Genomic DNA, 21,303 nt, shown 5'->3' with positions numbered 1-21,303 from the left:
GAAAAAACCAACACCATGGAAAACTTTTGATTTAATGACCGTTTTTCCACATATCTAACTTTACTGATAGTAATGGTTTGATTGCCTAATCTTAAATATGCTAATTGTTTTGTGCAGGCGATATTTTATATCAGCATTTTAATTATTTATGGTTATGAAATACAGCATGAAACACTTTTCTGGTAAATTCTGGTTATTATGGTTCATATTTAAAATTTTTTTTACTCAAGAATTAATTGACTGATTGAAGAATTAATTGACCATAGGCACATGTCCAAGAGGGTGTGGGTTCAAACCCTGTAGACTCCCCGTGTAGTAAATGGTGGCTAATGCACGTTAAATCTGTCGAGTCACAAAGTCCTCCATGTTCCCCTCACACACCATACCTCTGGGGTACTGATCCAGGAATTTTCTTGTCTTCTGGTTTGGTTCAAAATTATAAGGCTACGGAGTTGAACATCAGTAGTCGTAAACCCAAAATTGGGTCGGCTGTTCAACGACTGTCATAAAATAAAATAAAAATTTCGGATTTTGTCCTTTACAGCTATGAAGATCGATCTAGTATAAAAATTTTTATACCTTATAAAATTCAGCTTTTTTTTAGCTTATTATAATATAAAAAATGAATATAAATAATTTTATTTTCATTCGAATTATAATCGTTTAAAAGTCGAGTGCACAAATTGTTTTGATTCATTTAATTAGTTTTGTAGATATGGCGAAATGCGCAAAAGTGGAAATTTTAGATTAAAGGGATAAAAACGTTTGATCGTTTTCCTGCTTAAACAATTGGAGACATATTTTCTAAATTGGGGCTATTCTCCCATATTTTGAGGATTAAAAATCGGAATCCGTTGAGGAAAGGTATGTTTATTCAGAGAAAGTATGTTTTTGTGTCTGACTTGAAATATCGTCTACACAAATTAATTAGCATATTTAAGGTTAGGACCTCAAAATATTTAGGGTTAGGACCTCAAAATATTTAAGGTTAGGATTTCAAAATATTTAAGGTTAGGACCACAAAATATTTAAGGTTAGGATCTCAAAATATTTAAGGTTAGGACCTCAAAATATATAAGGTTAGGACCTCAAAATATATAAGGTTAGGACCTCAAAATATTTAAGGTTAGGACCTCAAAATATTTAAGGTTAGGATTTCAAAATATTTAAGGTTAGGACCACAAAATATTTAAGGTTAGGATTTCAAAATATTTAAGGTTAGGATCTCAAAATATTTAAGGTTAGGACCTCAAAATATATAAGGTTAGGACCTCAAAATATTTAAGGTTAGGACCTCAAAATATATAAGGTTAGGATCTCAAAATATATAAGGTTAGGACCTCAAAATATTCAAGGTTAGGACCTCAAAATATTCAAGGTTAGGATTTCAAAATATTTAAGGTTAGGATCTCAAAATATTTAAGGTTAGGACCTCAAAATATATAAGGTTAGGACCTCAAAATATTTAAGGTTAGGACCTCAAAATATATAAGGTTAGGATCTCAAAATATATAAGGTTAGGATTTCAAAATATTCAAGGTTAGGACCTCAAAATATTTAAGGTTAGGATTTCAAAATATTTAAGGTTAGGATCTCAAAATATTTAAGGTTAGGACCTCAAAATATTTAAGGTTAGGACCTCAAAATATTTAAGGTTAGGACCTCAAAATATATAAGGTTAGGATCTCAAAATATTTAAGGTTAGGATCTCAAAATATTTAAGGTTAGGATCTCAAAATATTTAAGGTTAGGATCTCAAACTTTTTAAATTGATTCATAGAACCTGAAAAAACAATAATTAGTTAAAAGTTATTGATGGTGCTCGTTTTGTTTCATTTTGCGTACAGTACAAATGATAAATCTATTAACAGTATCACACAATAGTCTAAAGAGTATTATAAAAGAAAAACATATGAATTAATAAGAAAATCGATCTTGAATTGTAAGGTATATAAGTATGTAATTTTACATAACAAAATACAAAATTTGAGCGAAACTGGTTGAATAGTTCCTGAGAAATCGAATTTTAAAAATATGACTTCTCGAAACTTCGATTTTTCAGGAACTATTCAACCGATTTCCATCAAAATTTTTATTTTGTCATGTAAAAATACATACTTCAAAATGATGCAAAAAATTGCATACCTCACAATTCTAAATATGCTCGACTATTATTTAATAAAATAATAAATATTTTCTAAAATTAAGTTTCTGCATGGCATTATATTTGGACAAAAGAATCTTATAAGTGTGTACAAGGATTTTTCAATTCGCTTAAAAAAGTCTCGAGATATGGTGAAATACGCAAAAAGTAAAATTAACATTAAAGAATTCAAACTTTAGATCGGTCTCTTGACCAAACTATGGATACCATATTTCCCAGATTGCGGTTAAACCTAATATTTCGGGGGGCAGAAATCCGAATCTGTTGAAAACAGAGTATGTTTATTGAGAGAAAGTACATTTTTGTGTCCGATTTCGTTGCTTCAAATATCGTCTGCACTAATTAATTAGCATATCTGAGGTCACCCCCTCAAGCCATTAAGATAGAGACCTAAAACGTGAAGATCCGATCATTAGATCAAAAATTACTCAGTGTGTTCTTTTTTTTTTACGCATTATACATAAATGGACATACTATAGTTTCAGTTCCTTCATCAGTCTTAAACGTCAAAATGACGTGATTAAACTATAGTATGTGAATTTAAGTGCTCACGTTTTATTCACGTTTGTGTTTTGCTTTAGACTATATAGCACAAAGAATTCAACCTTTTTCTTGGAGAATTAAAAATGCTATTATTATATTAAGTCTAGATTTCATGTATATTAAAAATTATTTTTTCCGAACACTTTTTTTTAAAACAAATTGATTTTCTAATAATAAAGTAAAATTTAAAGAGACGCGTGTAAATGCAATAGTGTAAACAGTGCTTGAGGGAACTAATTTTCCGGAGAACGAATTCAAATTTTATTTTAGTTAAGAATTGAAATCGAATTTGAAAGAAAGATTTTAGTTACATACTTTGTGCGGTGTATCGACAACAGCACGAACAAAAACTCTGTACTTGACTCCATGGAGTAAGTGTCGATTCACAAATCCCAAGTGCATTTTACCGTCACCAAGGTTGAATTTTTCAGGCATGCTCCTCCGTAAGAATTTCGCTGCTACGTATGGACCTGTCTCATCCGGTCTGGTGGCAGTGAGCTGAAAATACAATGAGTTTGAAATAATCAACGCCTAACAGTCACCATAAGTGTGAGCTCAAAAAGCTGTGATACGATGTTTAAACAGTTAAATATTTACTCAAATTGCGGTTGTGGTGGAACGAATCAATGAACTCGGTTAGAGTACCCAAGACGATATTAGTACAATCAACCAACGGCCTTATGAAAAACAGAAGAAATCATCAAACCTTGTGGTATTTTCTTCTGTCAATCTTACGGAGAAACTTCAGTCCAAGTTCCGTGTTGGTCAGAATGTGGAATAAGTCGAACTTGCAACAGGGTGTGTAGCCAAATTATTCAACAAAAAATAAGCACCTTTTAAGCACTCAAAAAATATTTTTAAGCATTTAAAAAAATATCATTAATTAGGCTGGGTAGGAAAGTTTTTGACAATTGACTGTTTTATCTTGTTTTAACCGTCACGTCAAAAAAGAAACCTTTTTACATTGTTTTTGACAATTGTCAAAAATCATGAAAGTTTGAATCATGTAAAAGGAATGGCGTTTTCATGCGCTACGGACTGACAATACGCCGAAAAAGATTGGGGTTGAATTATTAATTGTGAAAACGTTGAATAGAACAATGTGAACCGTGTCTCTATGCATAATTCGAAGCGAAAATCAGCATAAAGGAAAAATCGCATTTTTAAAAAGGGAAAATTAAGCACTTTTTAAAAACACCCAATGAAAAAAGCACCTTTAAGGGCTTTTAAAAAACGGAAATCGAAAATAAGCACCTTTAAGCACTTTTTAAAAACGCTACGTACCCTGTGTGTTGAATCTGAACTGTTTCCTGAACTGACCTAAATTCATTTTTATTTGAAAAAGTATATATAATCTTGCGACGGGCTTTTTTAAATTCATTTCCTTGTTGCTTTGGTGCATTTATTTATAGTTATAATGAAGTGCGGAATTTTTCTTCAGAGTTTCATAATTATTAAGGGCTGAATGAGTGCTGCGGTTAGAGAATTAAATTCCGGTCCGGAGGGGTGGAGTTACGATCTTCGACGACTCCGTTCAGATGCGATATAACTGCTCGTAATATCTGTGGAATCGAGTGAAGTCCTAAAGATGGTCGATGAGCAGTACCATGGGTGCAGGGACCCGGAGAAAATTTCCCTCCCCTTCAGATCTATGACTAAATACAGGAAGTGGTTTCGAAAATGAGATCTCTCCTGCAGAGGGTTAAAAAATATGTAGGCATGTCTTCGGATCATCCTCAGGGATGTTTCCCAGACTGTCGCCAATAGCCCATTGTGCAGCTCTTGTGCGACTCTTAAATAAAGTACCTACCTAGTTCACATTTATTAAAATATTTAGATTTCATCTTTTTAATCAGATCATGTTAAAAGTTGCCGCGATGGTTCAGGAGTTAGAGCGTTCGCCTTCCAATGAGGTGAACCGAGGTTCGATTCCGGTGATGGCTGGTCGATACGAATTCCGCATCCGGCTTGCACAGACCACAGTGCTGAAGTGAAATATCCTCAGCAGTAGGCGGATCATGGATTAGAGTCCCCTTGCCGTTAGTCTAACCGTAGGAGGTTCTCGTGGTCTTTCTCTCCATGGGACGCAAATGCGGGTTAGCTCCATCAAAAAGTCCTCCAAGTAGGCAAATTTCTCCCAATACTCGATCCAGGAGTTCCCTTGTCTTCTGGATTGGGTTCAGAGATACAAGGCTACGAAGTTGAACATTAGTAGTCGTAAACTCATAAAATTGGGTCAGCTGTTCAACGACGGTTATAAAAAAAAGTTCAGTTTTAAAAAGTGTAATTTTCAATTCTCATCTTTGGAAATATTTTAAATAAAATTGTAACTACAAAAAAACACCAACTGTCAATTGCATTTTAAATTATTGACTAGCAGGCACTCAGTGAGAACTTTATCATTTCTCTTCAACTTATGAATAACTGCAGTTATAGTAAGTTACGAAAACGGTGAGTGACTGCATCTATAGTAAAATGGTTATGCACCACAAGATAAGGTCTCTTACATTCCCAGCTGGAGGAAAACTGCGTTTTCTGCTTCTCTATCTAGAAAAACGTACATGGCTTTGGGAGTAAAGTGAGAGAGGAAGTTAGTTCGATCCTCACAGGCGGAAAAATCCCCGTGTAGTAAATAGCGACTGGTGCACATTAAATCTATCGGGTCACAAAGTCCACCATGTTCAAACACAAATCAAAACCTCTGAGGGTACTGAATTTGAAATTGATCGTTCAGGTCAAAATTACGATCACTGGAAGAATAAATGAATGTATAAATGAGTCCACTCTATAAACCGGCTGACGTGTGTGTCTCTGAAGTTGTATTCATGGCCATAGATGGCGCCACTGAAAAATAAGAAACCCACATATTGCCTTAAATTCGCTTGGTTTCTCCAAGCGGGCTGGCGGGTTGGGAGTGGCATTATAAATAGCAACAGCACCTTGTGAACATAAGTTTTTAAAAATAAAAATGCTTAAATGAAGCAATTGTTCGTTTTTTATCTCCTAGACCTCTACTTATCTACACCTTTATTTCTGATATAAAAAATAAAGGTATTTTGTGATAAATAGTTGATTTTTCTGAATCGTTTCATTACGCCACACCGTAAAAAAGTACAAAAAAGGCACGTTTAAAGCGTTCTATTAGCATCAATGACCACAAGGTGTCTATTTGTACTTAATTGATGATGTTCAACTTTTTCGTTAACTTTTTTCCGTCTCGTATTACGCGAATCGTTTTAGAAATAGAAGCGTTAACACCACAGTTTTCTACCAGGTAGCGCTGCCTGCATCTCGTAGGCACTTTACTATACCTAGGCACCACTTTCAACAATATATCTACAATCGTTTTAAAGCTAAGAGGGTGAATACGGACTTTGGGGGGTACCCTGTATTAATGAGAAACTTCAAGTAAAATCGAGAAACGTTATTATTAAAAAGAAAAATTAGTTTTAAACATAAATTACTGAGTTTACACGATGGAACGTAAACTTTTTCTCATTATTTTATACGAGTTCTTCTGGAAACATAAAAGAAGTTAAAAGTAAACGAACCTCTTCTATGGAGAAGTCATCAGGTTCTTTTGAAGCAAATTGATCAGGAACCACGACAAGGAAGTAATGACTGATGGGACCGTACTCTTCAGATGCTTGAGGTAGAACAACGGAGATCTCCATGTTGTTGTGTACTCCGTAAGAGTCCGGCTTCACCATTGGCTTGGGAGCTGAACATTCAAGAAATTCAATCTCATATTAGAAACAATAAGATTTTTTTCAACTGTTACTTTTATTGCTTTTGCAATAAAATTTTTTTTTAAATGTTCGCTTCCCATTGTATTAAGTTTGTTAAACGTAAATCGTTATTTCTATTGCTTTTACAATTGGACTTTTTTGTTGTTGTTGAAATATTCACCTCATATTGTGTTGTTGAGTTTTTTAAAGACAGACTGCTATTTTTATTGCTTTTACAATAGAATTACTTCTTTTTAAATGTCCGCATCCTATTGTATTGCTAAGTCTAAACATCAACTGTTATTTTTATTGCTTTTATAATGTAACTATTTTTTTTTTTAAATGTCCGCATCCTATTGTATTAAGTATGTTAAACATAAGTCGTTAGCTTTATTGCTTTTACAATTGGATCTTTTTTTTATAAAACATTTCCATCATATTGTGTTGAGTTTGTTTTTAAATGTCCGTAACCTATTGTATTGTTAAGTTTATTAAACATCAACTGTTATTTTTATTGCTTTTAACTATTTTTTTAAAAATGCCCGCATCCCATTGTATTAAGTTTCTTAAGTATAAAGAGTTAGTTATATTACTTTTACAATTGAACTTTAAAAAAAAAACCCATCATATTGTGTTGTTGAGTTTGTTAAAGACCGACTGTTAATTTTTATTGCTTTTACAATAGAATTATTTCTTTTTAAATGTCCGTATCCTATTGTACTGTTAAATTTATTAAACATCAATTGTTAGTTTTATTGCTTTTATAATAGAATTTTTTTTTTTTAAATGTCCGCATTCTATTGTATTAAGCATGTTAAACATAAATTGTTAGTTTTATTGCTGTTACAATTGGCCTTTTTCTTAAAAAATTATTTCCATCTCATTGTGTTGAATTTGTTTAAGATAAATTTTTTTATTGCATTTACAATAGATTATTATTTTTTAAATATTCGTAACGTATTGCATTGTTAAGTTTATTAAACATCAATTGTTATTTTTATTGCTTTTATAATGTAACTATTTTTTTTAAATGTCCGCATCCTATTGTATTAAGTATGTTAAACATAAATCGTTAGTTATATTACTTTTACAATTGGGCTTTAAAAAAAACCCCCCATCATATCGTGCTGTTGAGTTTGTTAAAGACCAACTGTTATTTTTATTGCATTTACAATCGAATTATTTCTTTTTAAATGTTCGTATCCTATTGTACTGTTAAATTTATTAAACATCAAGTGAGTTTTATTGCTTTTATAATAGAACTATTTTTTTTATATGTCCGAATCCTATTGTATTAAGTTTGTTAAACAAAAAAAGTTAGTTTTATTTCTTTTACAATTGGACTTTTTTCTTTCTTTAATATTCCCATCATATTGTGCTGTTGAGTTTGCTCAAGATCAACTGTTATTTTTATTACTTTTACAAGAGAATTATTTCTTTTTAAATGTCCTAAATCTTATTGCTGTTATCGTTCGAAAAACATGAAACTAACATGAAACATGAAACTAACTTCCGAATAAAAAAAAAACATTTTAATTATGTACTGCCATCTATATTCATCAGGAACAAATAATTCTAATCTTCCCCGCATAGTTCTACTTATGCGGGATTCAATATCGAATGAATTAATCGAACATCTTTAAAATATTTTGAATTAAAAGATCATAGTTATTAAAATTATAATTATAATTAAAAGGGAATAAAATTACAGTTTTAGTAATTATTATAAATAAAACTATAATTAAAAGGAAAATTATTATTGTCTTAAGTAATTCTGAAATTTGAGAATTACTTCTTTATATTTTCTATAATAAATTGAAGAAATGCTAAAAATGAAGTTTTTTGAACAAATTGTAAAATAAGCGTACGTAAATATAAATATTAAGTGGGTGTTAAAACCAAATGAAAAAAATATATTCGAATTAGCTAAACAATTTCTTTCGGGAGCTAAAATATTTAAATAATAAATTAAATAAAAAGAAAATGCTATTGCAATTCTGTGAAAACACGTTTATTTTTTCACTTATAAACATAAAAATTTAGTTTTGTTTCACTATTCCCAAATGATTGCAAAAAATAAAATTTTTTAAAACAAAAAAATTGTCCCTTAAAAGAGTAAGAGAAAATAAATTAATAAGAGAGAGAATTATTTTAGTGGATATATAAAATTAATCCCGCAAATTTAATAATGAAAAAAATTTCGTTAACATAAGTAATTGTTTTTAAATTTTTTTGCTCCAATTTTTTGGATTATTTGCTAAAGAGTAAATTTGAGTTAATTAGTTTTTTTAGGAGTTACGTTACAAATTCAAGGAATTGAAAAGTTTTATTTTCATTTCTTTTTTTGCTTTTAATGCAACATTATTTTACTTCAATGATTTTTTAGATATGTAAAAGAATTTTTTGAAAGAAATATATATATTTTAAATAATTTCGTGAAAATGTATTTATTTAGCTTTACATGTTTATTTTTATGAGTTATTTGATTTGCTTTAAGATAAATTTTCCTTTGTTTTTGAATTTGTAAACAAAATATAAATGTATAACATAAAATACATGTTTAATTTTGGGATTATTTAGTCGATTAAAATTTAAAAACACAAAACAAAAAAAAGAAGGCATATCGATCAAGTACAGTAGGAATAAAATTTATGCATTCAATATCATAAAATTCTTATATGTTTAAAATACAGTCAAACCCCGTTATAGTGAACACGGTTTATAATGAACTCCCGGATATAGTGAACGAAATATTCGGTCCCGTGCCTTGCTATACACGTATAAAGTTATTTTTTGTGGATATAGTGAACCAAAAAAGTGAGGAAGTTGGATATAATGAACTTTTTTCTGTCTTCGACTGATTTTTTTATTCATCTTTTTGTAATAAGTTTGAAATTTCTACTTCAAAATAAATACATATACCAATGTTTAAAACCATCTATAGAGGGGAATGTAACGATAAGCATTTTTCTTGTTTGCTTCTTTTATCTCACTTTCCAATCCCTAAACAAGTCAAGAAGATGTTTCCAACTCAGGCAGATGATGCAGGGAAATCAGACAAAAAACAGGAAAATTATTTAAAATAACCAAAAAAATCACAGAAAATGATTCAGAGTTTGAGTTACCTAAAAGTACAATATTTTTGCCGGAGAAATGAGTCTTTAATAATTTTTAATTAAAATTTTTTTTTATTTTCAATTCTAATAGCAGATACACGTGTTTTGCAATGTAAATTTTTCGCACAATAGTAAGACATTACTGAAAAATTAGTAATAAAATTTATGCCACGCGATTACAAAAATCAGGAAAATTCGATAAAATCTTTCTGGAAATATCAGGGAAAAGTCAGAGATTTTTTTTCCTGAGTGTTGTGGCTACTATAAACAACATAAAAATTCCTTATTTTCAAATTCCAATATTGTTCAAAGATTATTAAGCTAAAACGAAAATAAAAATAATATATATTTTTTAAATAATATATATTGTATCTAAATAAAATTAATATATTCTATCTATTATTCTATCTATCTTTATAACTAGTATTATTCTACCTTTATAACTAGCTGACTTTTTCTGTTGTTTTTAACGTACAGTATTTTATCTTCTAGATTGAAGTTTGTCTTGGAATATTAAGGAAATCAAGTTTGTTAACCACCAATTTTTCTTTTCATGTACTCACAAATTTAGAAAAATGGTGCAGACTAAAGAGATATGTCTTATAAAACACTTATTTCATAACGAATTCTTTCATGAATAATAAATTTGATCTTAAATGTCATATACACGAACAAAAAGACTAAAGGAATTGTTTAGGTGTCATATCCAAGAAAAATTCCTTTAGATGTCTGGAAATGCGTCGGAATTAAATTCCGTTATTAAGCAAAACACCAAACTGTTCATTATATAATCTGAAAATCAAATAAATGTCTTTGGGACAGATTATTTTTGTCGATTTGTTTTATGTCATTGACACTGAGAAATATTTAAATCCATGCGTTGTATATTTTAAACTTCCTCGAAGATTTGAATTCTGTTTAGATAACAAGAAAATTCGTAGTCGAGAATTTGGACAGAAATAACTTTCTGATGGATCGAACTAATTTGATTTGATCGGAAAAATAAGAGCTTTGTGATTTCAAACTCAGTCGAGATAACACGAAATTCCAAAGCGGAGAATTTTTACAAAATTATTTTAATGATAAATTTAAAAAAAAAAATGATTCAAATGATTTTTACGGAAACACCATGAACTTCAAACATTCGTTTCTTAATCTTATGGGCCGAGACACCGGTGTTCCTTTAATGTATTTTTTTTAACTCTCTAATTATAAGTAGAAATAAATTTTTGCATTTCTTAATTACAAAAAACAGTCTTGTATTATTGACCAAAATCTGTTGGATTATCCGATTATATTTATACTAAAATAAAAAATTAAAAAAAAAATTGTTTGAATTTGTTTTTCATTTATATACAAAACTATATCAATAACTGATTTTGTAAATTAAAGAAATTTCACTGATGAATAACTGTTTCTCTTAGATCCAAATAATTGTAAAAAAGTGCAAATTCGAAAATTATTGTTTAGAAGCGAGATTTTACACTTAATGCAGAAAATGGCATCTGTATTTCATGCTTTATTTTATTACCGCAGACTATTAATATGCTGGATATTATATTTTAAATTTATTTTGACCTAAATTAATGCAAGATAATGAGAACAAAAGTATGAAAAATATGCTTATTATAAATTTCATGTCAAAGGGTTGATATGAGCAAGACTGTATTAACTAAAAAGTTTTCTGAAGACATAGATATTAAACGTAACACTTTCTACAAAGCTGTGTCACTGCTTAACATCTTAGAAAAACAAAAATTAAAAAAACTAATCAGGGGTCTGTTTAGAAGAAATTTAGGTCCGTTAACGGACCCTTCACAAAATATCTTTTCATAAAAACGGACCATTCACAAATTTTTTTATCTTCATTATTGTTTTGTTAATGGAATAAACCCTTCCCGGGGGGGGGGGGGAGAAAGACGGTTTGAGAGTTTTCCAAGTTTCTCTAAGTTTAAATTCCAAATGTAGTATTCTAAGAAAATATTTCTACTTTTACAAATATCGTGTGCGCATTCTTATTGATATTAAATGATAATTTTTTTAAAATACATAATTGATAAATTTATATTTATTCACAAAATTAATTAATAGAATATTATGCGAATAAAAATTAATTTCTGGCAATTTTTTATATAAAATATTATAAATTTAAGAATTGTTTAAGTTTACTTAATGCGAAACACATTAAAAGTGATACATAACTAAGTTGTGTTATTTAAAATATGTCAATGGAAATTATTAAAAATGTGAGTGATTTTGTTTCTATCATTTGTCCGAAATGAATATTCTGCGTTGAGCAGTACAGGCTAAATATCAAATATTTGTAAGTTGCATCGCATCTCTAATTTAGAAGAAGCAACTGTTGAGCAGAATCTTGTATCTATTTACAATTTAAAAACTTCTTGAAAAGGGTTTAAGCAACTTTTGAAATAACAGGACCCCATTTGCACAAATTCACAAAAGGAGGACCCTGGTTGAAAGAATGCGACTTAACGCTTATTTTATATTCACAAACTATGAGCAGTTTATCACAATTTTATAAAAACAGGACATTTCACAAAATGTCTGGACAGACCCCTGCTAATACTTAAACGCACAAGATAATAATTTATTACATCCACACAGTATTATTTAAAAAATTAATAAAAAAAAGGGATTACGAAAAACTCCAAATCCATGAAAAGAAGAGTTATTTTTCTTATTTACTCAGTTTGTCAATAGATTTGGAAAAAGGCAAATATTGGGTTCTCTGTATGAGCGCTTTGAGAAGGGGATGATTTATGAGTATGAAATCTTCCCATGTATATATATAAAGAAAAGAATAGGCTTTTTTTTTTAAAAAAATGGACTAGGTTTATTTAAGACTTCGAAAACGTTTTGGTGATACACCAGGATTTATACTACGAGACTAATGGCAAGAAATTTCAAAGTCGAGAATCTGGACGAAAACATATTTAAGACAGACTTTAAAACTGAAACTACACTGTTTCAAACGGAAGTATTAAATGTGTTTTTTCTTAGAATAAAATTTAAACCAAGATTTACTTTTCTGTTTACAATAAGGTATGGAACACTAGAAAAATATGAAGAGGAATAAAAGAAAATCGATATACTAACCAAGGTCAAATGAGTTTAAGTAATTTTTGCTCAGAATAAAACAGTTGCTAACAAAATTTTCATGGACTAATGTAGAGTCACTTACCAGCCATGGCCGTGGTCACAGTGATCTTAGCAGGTGGTCGGAAGCTCTCATCTTGAGGAATGGCCGTGATATTGACTTGGTAACTGGTGAAAGGCATGAGATTGTCCACTTTCAGTTCTGTAATGGTAGCTGGTTGGAGTTCGGACTTGGCTGGGAGTGGGAGTTCTTGAAGAACGCCATGGCTGTCATAGAATTCCTTATGAGCACTATACGAAATCTACGAAAAATATATAAAATATATTTAATATATAATATCTGTAAAGTTATCAATGATGATCATAGAGATGTGGTGGCTCAGGAACCGGGTATGAATCCCAGCGATGACTGGGCAATTTGAATTCCGAAACCGGCTCGCACCGACCACATTGATGACGTAAAATATACAGCGGTAGACGGATCATGAGTTAGAATCCCCTTGTTGACAGGCTAACCGTGGGAGGTTTTCCTCTCCATGTATAACTAATGTTAGTTCCACCAAAAAGTCCTTTACAAAGGTAAATGCCTTTCAGTACTTGATTCAGGTCTTCTGGATTGCGTTCAAAATTACAAAATTAGTTGTCGTAAACCAAAAATCGGGTCGTCTGTTCAACGACAGTTATAAAATGAAATAAAATGGTGGTAATAGGAGTCGTGGTAGCTGGGGATAGAGCGCTCGCCTCCCAATGAGGTAACCCTGGTTCGAATCCCAGCGATGACTGCACCCGGCTCGCACAGACCACAATGGTAGATGGATCATGGGTTAAAGTCCTATTGCCGTTAGGATAATCGTTGGAGGTTTTCGTAGTTTTCCTTTTCATGTAACGCAAATGCCGGTTAGTTCCATCAAAAAGTTCTACACGAAGGCAAAACACCTGACCCTGGAGTTCCTTGTCAACTGGATTGGGTTCAAAATTACAAGGCTACGGAGTTGAACATTAGTAGTCGTAACTCAAAATTTGGGTTGGCTGTTAAACGACGGTTATAAAAAATTAAGATGCTGCTCTATCAGGTGTTAGAGCCCTCGCTCCCCAATGAGATGATACACATTCGAATCTCAATGGTGGCTGGTAGATCCAAATTTTTTGTTCGAATTTTGCTTTTCATAAGTTTTTACAAAATATTCGTTCCCGCATATTATTCTTCCATATAGCAATATTGAGGTATAGAAAGTTCAGCGTAAAAAATATAGAAAATTTTGTGTTTTGTCTACATTTTTGATAAAAGTATAAGTACTACTAAGTTTTAGGATTTTTGTTAAATTTTTTTAACTATGATAAATAAAGTCTTACCTTATACATAACAGCATCAAGCTTAGTTGGTGGCTTCCATGTCAGTAACATGCTATGCGTTGTTACGTCTTGAGCTCTAAGATGCATTGGAACATCTAGGAAATAAAAATAAAACATTATGAGTAAATAAAACATTATGAAAAATAAAACATTATGTAATTTCACTATAAAACATATTATATAGAGAAATTACGTAGAATATTTTTGAACGAAAGTTATTAAAAAACTAAATGTACAACTCCTAAAAACTATTTTTTATTACTATATAATTTTGATGAAACAACTATATGCAAAGTCTTTCATAAACCCTTTTCGTTGTGAAAAAGGTTTAAATTTTAATAAAAAAAGAATAACACTGGGGAACAATGTTTTTTGCTTGCACGAGATTTTTTTAAAAACAAATCTAGAATATTTCGGGATTCGAATATGCAATCGCTTTTTCTCGCCAAGCGACAGTTTTTTTAAACGACCTTTTTAGTCTATTTTTGGTGAAATGTACAAGTTTAAAAACGTTATATATAACAGAGGAACACGTAAATGTTGCAACAAACTTCTACGGATGTTTGGGCACATCAAGATTAAACTGCATAGAAATCCATGTCTGGAAATATCGTCATACGTCGCTAGGGGCACTTCCCATATTAAGATCTGTTTCTCCATGTGCTTCTCAACAAATCTTAAAACAGAACCCGCTAGCCACGTGCGATGAAATTTTCGGGCATTGGGTTACTACACAATTTTAATTCTGATGATGTGTTGTAACTATCCTAGATGTTTATCGCAATATTTACCCTACATTTGTTATAGATAACGGTTTTTTATCTTATTTAGACAAAAAAAAAGACTAAAAGTATCATTAAAAAAATCTGTAGTGTTATTAGCAAAACTAATTTAAAATTTGAAATCCCTAGACCCGAATTAAGCACGTACAAGCATTTGCATAAATGCCGCAAAAACTTTAAATTTATACCCCAGTGTAATCTAAAAGAATAGGATACAATGAGTAACAGCTATTTTTAAACTGTTCTAAATGTTTTCTTGCAGACAGTGATGTCTATCTTTGATTTCCTTTAAGTTGAATTCGTTAGTAAATCAGTTTCAATAAATTGGCACCAGCGTTTTATCTAATCTGCAATAGATTTTTACTTTTTGCCGAAATGTACAAGTTTAAAAACGTTATATATAACAAGGATTGGGTAAATGTAGCGACAAACATCAAGGGGAGTTAAGGCATATCATCGAGATTAAAACCGCATAGAAACCTACGCCTAAAAATGTCGTCATACGTCGCTAGGGGTGCTTCCTTATTATGTACAGTTTTTCCATGTACTTTTGAGGAGATCATAATAGAGAAGCGACCGCAGCCACTTGCGACGCATTTCCGAGGGAATGGATAACTATGCAATTTTAACCCTGAGGATACATAACATTTATGCGACCTTCTAGCTATGTAACGTTGTTAAACTTGTACATTTCGTCAAAAAATAGACTAAAAATGTCATTTAAAAAATCCGTAGCTTTAGGAGCAAAACTAATTTTCAAATCCCTACACCCCTTAACATTATCCCTACACCCTTTAACATTTATGCGACCTTCTAGCTATGTAACGTTGTTAAAATTGTACATTTCGTCAAAAAATAGACTAAAAATGTAATTTAAAAAATCTGTAACTTTAGGAGCAAAACTAATTTTCAAATCCCTACACCCCTTAACATTATCCCTACACCCTTTAACATTTATGCGACCTTCTAGCTATGTAACGTTGTTAAACTTGTACATTTCGTCAAAAAATAGACTAAAAATGTCATTTAAAAATCTGTAGCTTTAGGAGCAAAACTAATTTTCAAATCCCTACACCCCTTAACATTATCCCTACACCCTTTAACATTTATGCGACCTTCTAGCTATGTAACGTTGTTAAACTTGTACATTTCGTCAAAAAATAGACTAAAAATGTCATTTAAAAAATCTGTAACTTTAGGAGCAAAACTAATTTTCAAATCCCTACACCCCTTAACATTATCCCTACACCCTTTAACATTTATGCGACCTTCTAGCTATGTAACGTTGTTAAACTTGTACATTTCGTCAAAAAATAGACTAAAAATGTCATTTAAAAAATCTGCAACTTTAGGAGCAAAACTAATTTTCAAATCCCTACACCCCTTAACATTATCCCTACACCCTTTAACATTTATGCGACTTTCTAGCTATGTAACGTTGTTAAACTTGTACATTTCGTCAAAAAATAGACTAAAAATGTCATTTAAAAAATCTGTAACTTTAGGAGCAAAACTAATTTTCAAATCCCTACACCCGAATTAAGCAAGATCAAGTATTTGTAAAGATGCAACAAAAAATTCGTTCTTCAGTGTAATCTAATAGAATAAGAAATAGTGTGCAATAGCTATTTCAAAACAGTTCAAAATGCTTTCTAGCAGACAGTGATGTCGATCTTTGATTTACTCAAAGTTGAATATGTTCAACTTAGTCAACCCATTTTCTAAACTGGCGACAGTGTTTTATATTAGAATAAATAATGTAATTTTAAAGACTAAGATATATAACCGGATACAGATATATCTGGATAAATTGTTTCGAATAAACGACATAGATCATTGAAAATATTTGTTTGCTTTGGAATTACAGACACATACAGATTAGAAACACATTTGAGACATTTAAATAATAGATTGAAAATGGTAGAATGGATAATTTAATGTTAAAAAAGCGCGAACTCCTCCGCTTTCGAAAGTTCTGAAAGAGTTAGTCTAGACTATATTAATCGAATAATAGAGTTTTATGTGAATCTCGAAGCTGAACTCAATTAGCAACTTTTTTTCTTCAAAAACATCCCTTTGAAATATATTAAATAAAGATAAAAAAGCAAACGGCGAGTAGTTGACGCTATTAAGGAATTTAATCTAAATAAAAACAAAAAATAAAACAAATGTATTATGTGTTTGTTATGCATGCATATTATTTCGTTGATAACGCTATTTTCTAGGAATTTAATTAGCTTTAATCGGTATTTATTGCTATTACGTGTTAATTGTTAAGCGACATCAAATGTAATTTTATTATGAGTGTTTAAAACGATTAATAAAAAGACACAGACATAAAAGGGGAATGCAAACACATATTTAATTACGAAAGATGTTCATAATATGTTCGACACAAAAAGATCACTCTTCTAAGAGCAGTGTTGTAGTGCTAAAAGTCCCCCCCCTCCGGAAAGCTGTTCCCGGGTTGATGAAAAAAAAATTGCAAGTATGTTTAGTAGTCTATCAAATATGGAGGATAATTCTAAAAAATGATTCAACTCTGTAAATGGAATATAAATTCGGACATTTTTAAATAACTAAATACTCCCGATGATAGATAGGGTCTCAAATTACGATATAAACCTAACGCAATCAAAAGTCTACGAATCACTAGTGAAGAGGCGGAATTGAAAACATCAAATTGTGTTTGATTACAGGAGGATGAAACAATTAATCAAAAATAACAAGCAAAAACTTAAACAATGAATATGCACGTCATATGCATCAGAGACTCTTTTTATCTAACAATTTAAATATTTATATTTTTTCCCCATAACATTTCGGTCCGAACTCATTTTGACAAAAGCATTTCCGAAGATTATATAAAAATACTGTTATGTGTACTTCTCATCTTTTTATAATGTATTTTATGTTGTATTGCTAAAAATCTAAACAAATATCCCCAAGACTTTGTGATATTTTATTGTTCTAATGCAATTTTAATGTCTTATATATGAGACCCGGTGGCTTATCCTTATGCATGAGGTAAGGTGGTATCATCCTTATGCATGAGGTAAGATGGCATCATACTTATGGATGAGGTAAGATGATATCATCCTTATGCATGAGGTAAGGTGGTATCATGATTATGAATGAGGTAAGATGGTATCATCCTTATGCATGAGGTAAGGTGGTATCATCTTTATGTATGAGACCAGTGACTGAGTGTTAGTGATTCGCGCTCTCGGTTTCATAGGTCCGAGGCTCTATCCTCGGTCCTGACAAGGTTGACTCAGCCTTTCGGTGGGTCGATAAAATAAGCACCAAGCATGCTTGGAGACTAAATGCTGGGAATTCTGCGCTCGGTTGACCACTCTACCGGAACATCTGTTCTTTCACCTCAGAGCCCAAGGTCAACAAAACTGGGATGGGTACAGTAGACCCTGGCCCTCCATGGACTGTCGCGCCACTGAGTTTAGTTTACGCTTCTTTAATAATATTTTTAGACCTACTGCTATTCTTTTGACATTTTAGTAAAAGCATTCTATCTTTCGGAGGTCAAGAGGCAATGGATAAGAACTGTAGCCTTTTTTACAGATTAAATTCTATTTTAACGCATTACTAAGTTGCAAAAAAAAAAGAAGGAAAATTTATTTGATTTTTTGCGATTATAATGTGACTTATTTTCCGTGATTATTTATTACTGTGACTGTTTCCTGTTATATTTTTCAAAACATCGAAGCATCCAGTATCTATTTTGATAATAATTTATATGTCCTGCAAAATGGGAAAAAAATACAAGTTAATGAACTAGTCAGTATTATTTTATTAAATTTCTCTTTTACGGTTATGTATGTTATTTTTAGTAATCTGTATAAAGCATCAAGCACTTACAATATTTTAAAACCCTGCTTCATCTTTAATAACATTTCTATGACCTATTGCTCTTTCATTGACATTTTAACATATTTGCTCCTATTTTATATGACCAAGCCCACATGAATAAGTGCTCTTTTCATCTTGATAAGTGCCAAGTTCAATAAAGGTATATCAATTAAATTATTGGCGATCATTTATTGCCCTGCTTTTTGACAGTTAAAATATACATTTTACCTTAAATAAATGTTCCTCGTATATGTCATTGGCCGACTTTTTCAAATAAACGATGAAGATTTTGAAAGATCAAAGTTAAATACATGAAATATAAAGATGAAGGAAAAAAATACCACCTAAACAAACTAAACCAACTATAACCAAAATTTATCAGCCAATTTCTTTGGACTCTTTTATCTCATTGCAATATGTCAGGAAAATATGAAAGAGATTCACACAACACGTTTTAGTCAGAAATCCAATTACTCTAGAATATCCAAGTCGATATATGAATGAAACTACCATAAGAGAAAAGAAAAAAAATGGTAAAAGCAACTTCCTAAAACGAATTTTCTGGATTTTTTCCAGGACTATTTGTAGAAGGTCGATGTTTTAACAGATGTACTCAAACAGATTAAATTCAATTTATTGATCGCTGGATTCAGGTTCTTCTCTCCTTTTGCAATCGCCGGCAGGTGGCAACTTGGCGAAAATCAAAATAAGTTCTGTTTCGCAATAAATAAAAAAAGAAATCGCCGGGCCAATGTAATCAACGCCGTTTGCTCAGCAGACTGTGAATTGGAAAAGAGATGTTTACAGTTAGTTCTCTGTCTAGTTTTCTGATTGGATGGAAATAAATACGCGACAACACTTTACGTCCGAGATTATTCTAAACAGCTGCATTTATATTGTAATTTTCTGAGGGTTAAATACATATGGAGGTATTTAAAGCGAGTACAGAATTAAAGTGTATCGTTAATGGGTGAATTAACACCTACCCAATCAGGTTTTGAATATTAAAATTTAAATTTTGTTTCCTTCTTTTCTAGTGCAGACAAAAAGTGTTTACTAATTATCGCTTTTAATCTACATTTTCACAATTGTCGTAAAAAAATGTAGTTAAAATGTACACTCATTACGGCAGCAGATCGATTAGGAAGTTATAATAATTATTATAAAAATATCCAGGAATAAGAACAATTGCATAGAGATAATATAAGAAACTAAAGGTTAATTTAATTTAAACCGTTTCTAAATGAGGTACAGTAGGGAACCGATTATCCGGAACGATCGGGACCATCGCTATTCCGGATAACTGATTTTTCCGGTTTTCTGAATCGATACAAAAAGCCGTTTTAACCCAACTAAAAAAAATTAAAAATAGTTGGAAATAATCTTAAAAAGAAGAAAAAACGATGAAGTAATACACTAATGATTATTTCCAAAATGATGGTAAGGTAAACATCTTTCAAAAAAGAAAGAAAAATCCTAAAATTGTATGAGGGAGAAAAAAAAATTTTTAAAAAATGGCGGGAAAATTTATCGAATTTCGTTCCGGTTTTTTGGTTTTCTATTTGAATCTAATATTTTAGTATAGTCATATCCATAAATTTCAGAGTTGTAAGTATAACATGCATTTATAAATTATTTTCTACTTTTAGTTTACATTTATCGAATCCAATTAGCATTTTAGAATAAATGATTTTGAATTTAAGATGGTTATTTTTCTATGGTTAAAAGATACGTTTAAGCTTTTGGTTTTGTCAGTACAAAAATATAGTTTTAAAATCTAGCTTAACGAAATCCATCCCGTTACTACGGCAGTATTAATTTAGAAATGTGAGTTTTGTTACATAAAGAACATGGAGAACAAAAATATTGTAAACTTAGAAACAATCTATCATCTTGGCTCACCTGTAGGAGTGACTCGAACAGTGATGAGTTCTGACAGTCGACCAAGCCCTTGTCTCGTAGCAGCGGCCACTCTGATAGCATACATAGCGTGTGTGTCCAGCCCAGTCAGCTCTGCTGACCAAGTCAGAGGAACCTCCTTTTCATTCCATTTGTCCAGATCCTCTATTGTCGTCAAACTATAAAGGACCTGTGAAAGGATGACATATACTTACATAAATTGAAATAATCCTATAGTCGAATGAAATATGATATGAAGATTATACAGGAAATAACTTTCAAAAAAGTTGAATATTATTAGAGTGAAATTTATCGGGAGCGACCACTCTCAATTACATAGAAAAAAGGCCGCTGATGGAGGTTGGTCGTTCTTAGAGGTTACCTCCATTGACTTCAAAACGATTATCGAAGGTGCATGATTTTTCGGAAATTATTTTAATTTTAGTCAGTGTCATTTTCTTGAAGTTGAAATGTTACTTCGGTTGGCGCCTTGAAAAGACGGATTGATGAATAAAATTTAGCGTCTTTCTAAATTATTCTAACTGATATAATTACAGAAAAACCTCCAGGAAAGACCACCTCTATGTAACGACCACCTCTATGTAGTGACCACCTCTATGTAGCGACCACCTCTATGTTGAGACTACCTCTATGTAGAGACCACCTCTATGTAGAGACTACCTCTATGTAGAGACTACCTCTATGTAGAGACCACCTCTATGTAGAGACCACCT

At 31.2% G+C, this 21,303-nt stretch overlaps 1 protein-coding gene across 11 annotated transcripts in view; it reads right to left on the bottom strand.

The window, feature by feature from the left end:
• The window catches only part of LOC107437287 (tyrosine-protein phosphatase Lar), a 503,821-nt gene that overhangs the window by 26,500 nt on the left and 456,018 nt on the right, over window positions 1-21,303 (bottom strand). For all 11 annotated transcript variants that reach the window (XM_071177243.2, XM_071177266.2, XM_071177251.2 and 8 more), the window contains 5 exons: window positions 20,573-20,759; window positions 14,022-14,116; window positions 12,754-12,970; window positions 6,259-6,428; window positions 3,023-3,205 (listed from right to left, as the gene is read on the bottom strand). In XM_071177243.2, the coding sequence (XP_071033344.1) occupies window positions 3,023-3,205; window positions 6,259-6,428; window positions 12,754-12,970; window positions 14,022-14,116; window positions 20,573-20,759 (852 nt within the window). The remainder of the gene's footprint in view (window positions 1-3,022; window positions 3,206-6,258; window positions 6,429-12,753; window positions 12,971-14,021; window positions 14,117-20,572; window positions 20,760-21,303) is intronic.

The sequence above is a fragment of the Parasteatoda tepidariorum genome, chromosome 3 (assembly GCF_982258835.1).
Source record: "Parasteatoda tepidariorum strain Cologne lab strain chromosome 3, Ptep-v5.0, whole genome shotgun sequence".
Classification (NCBI taxonomy): Eukaryota; Metazoa; Arthropoda; class Arachnida; order Araneae; family Theridiidae; genus Parasteatoda; species Parasteatoda tepidariorum.
The sequence above is the reverse complement of the archived record's forward strand: the minus strand, read 5'-3'. Positions and strand labels throughout refer to the sequence as shown.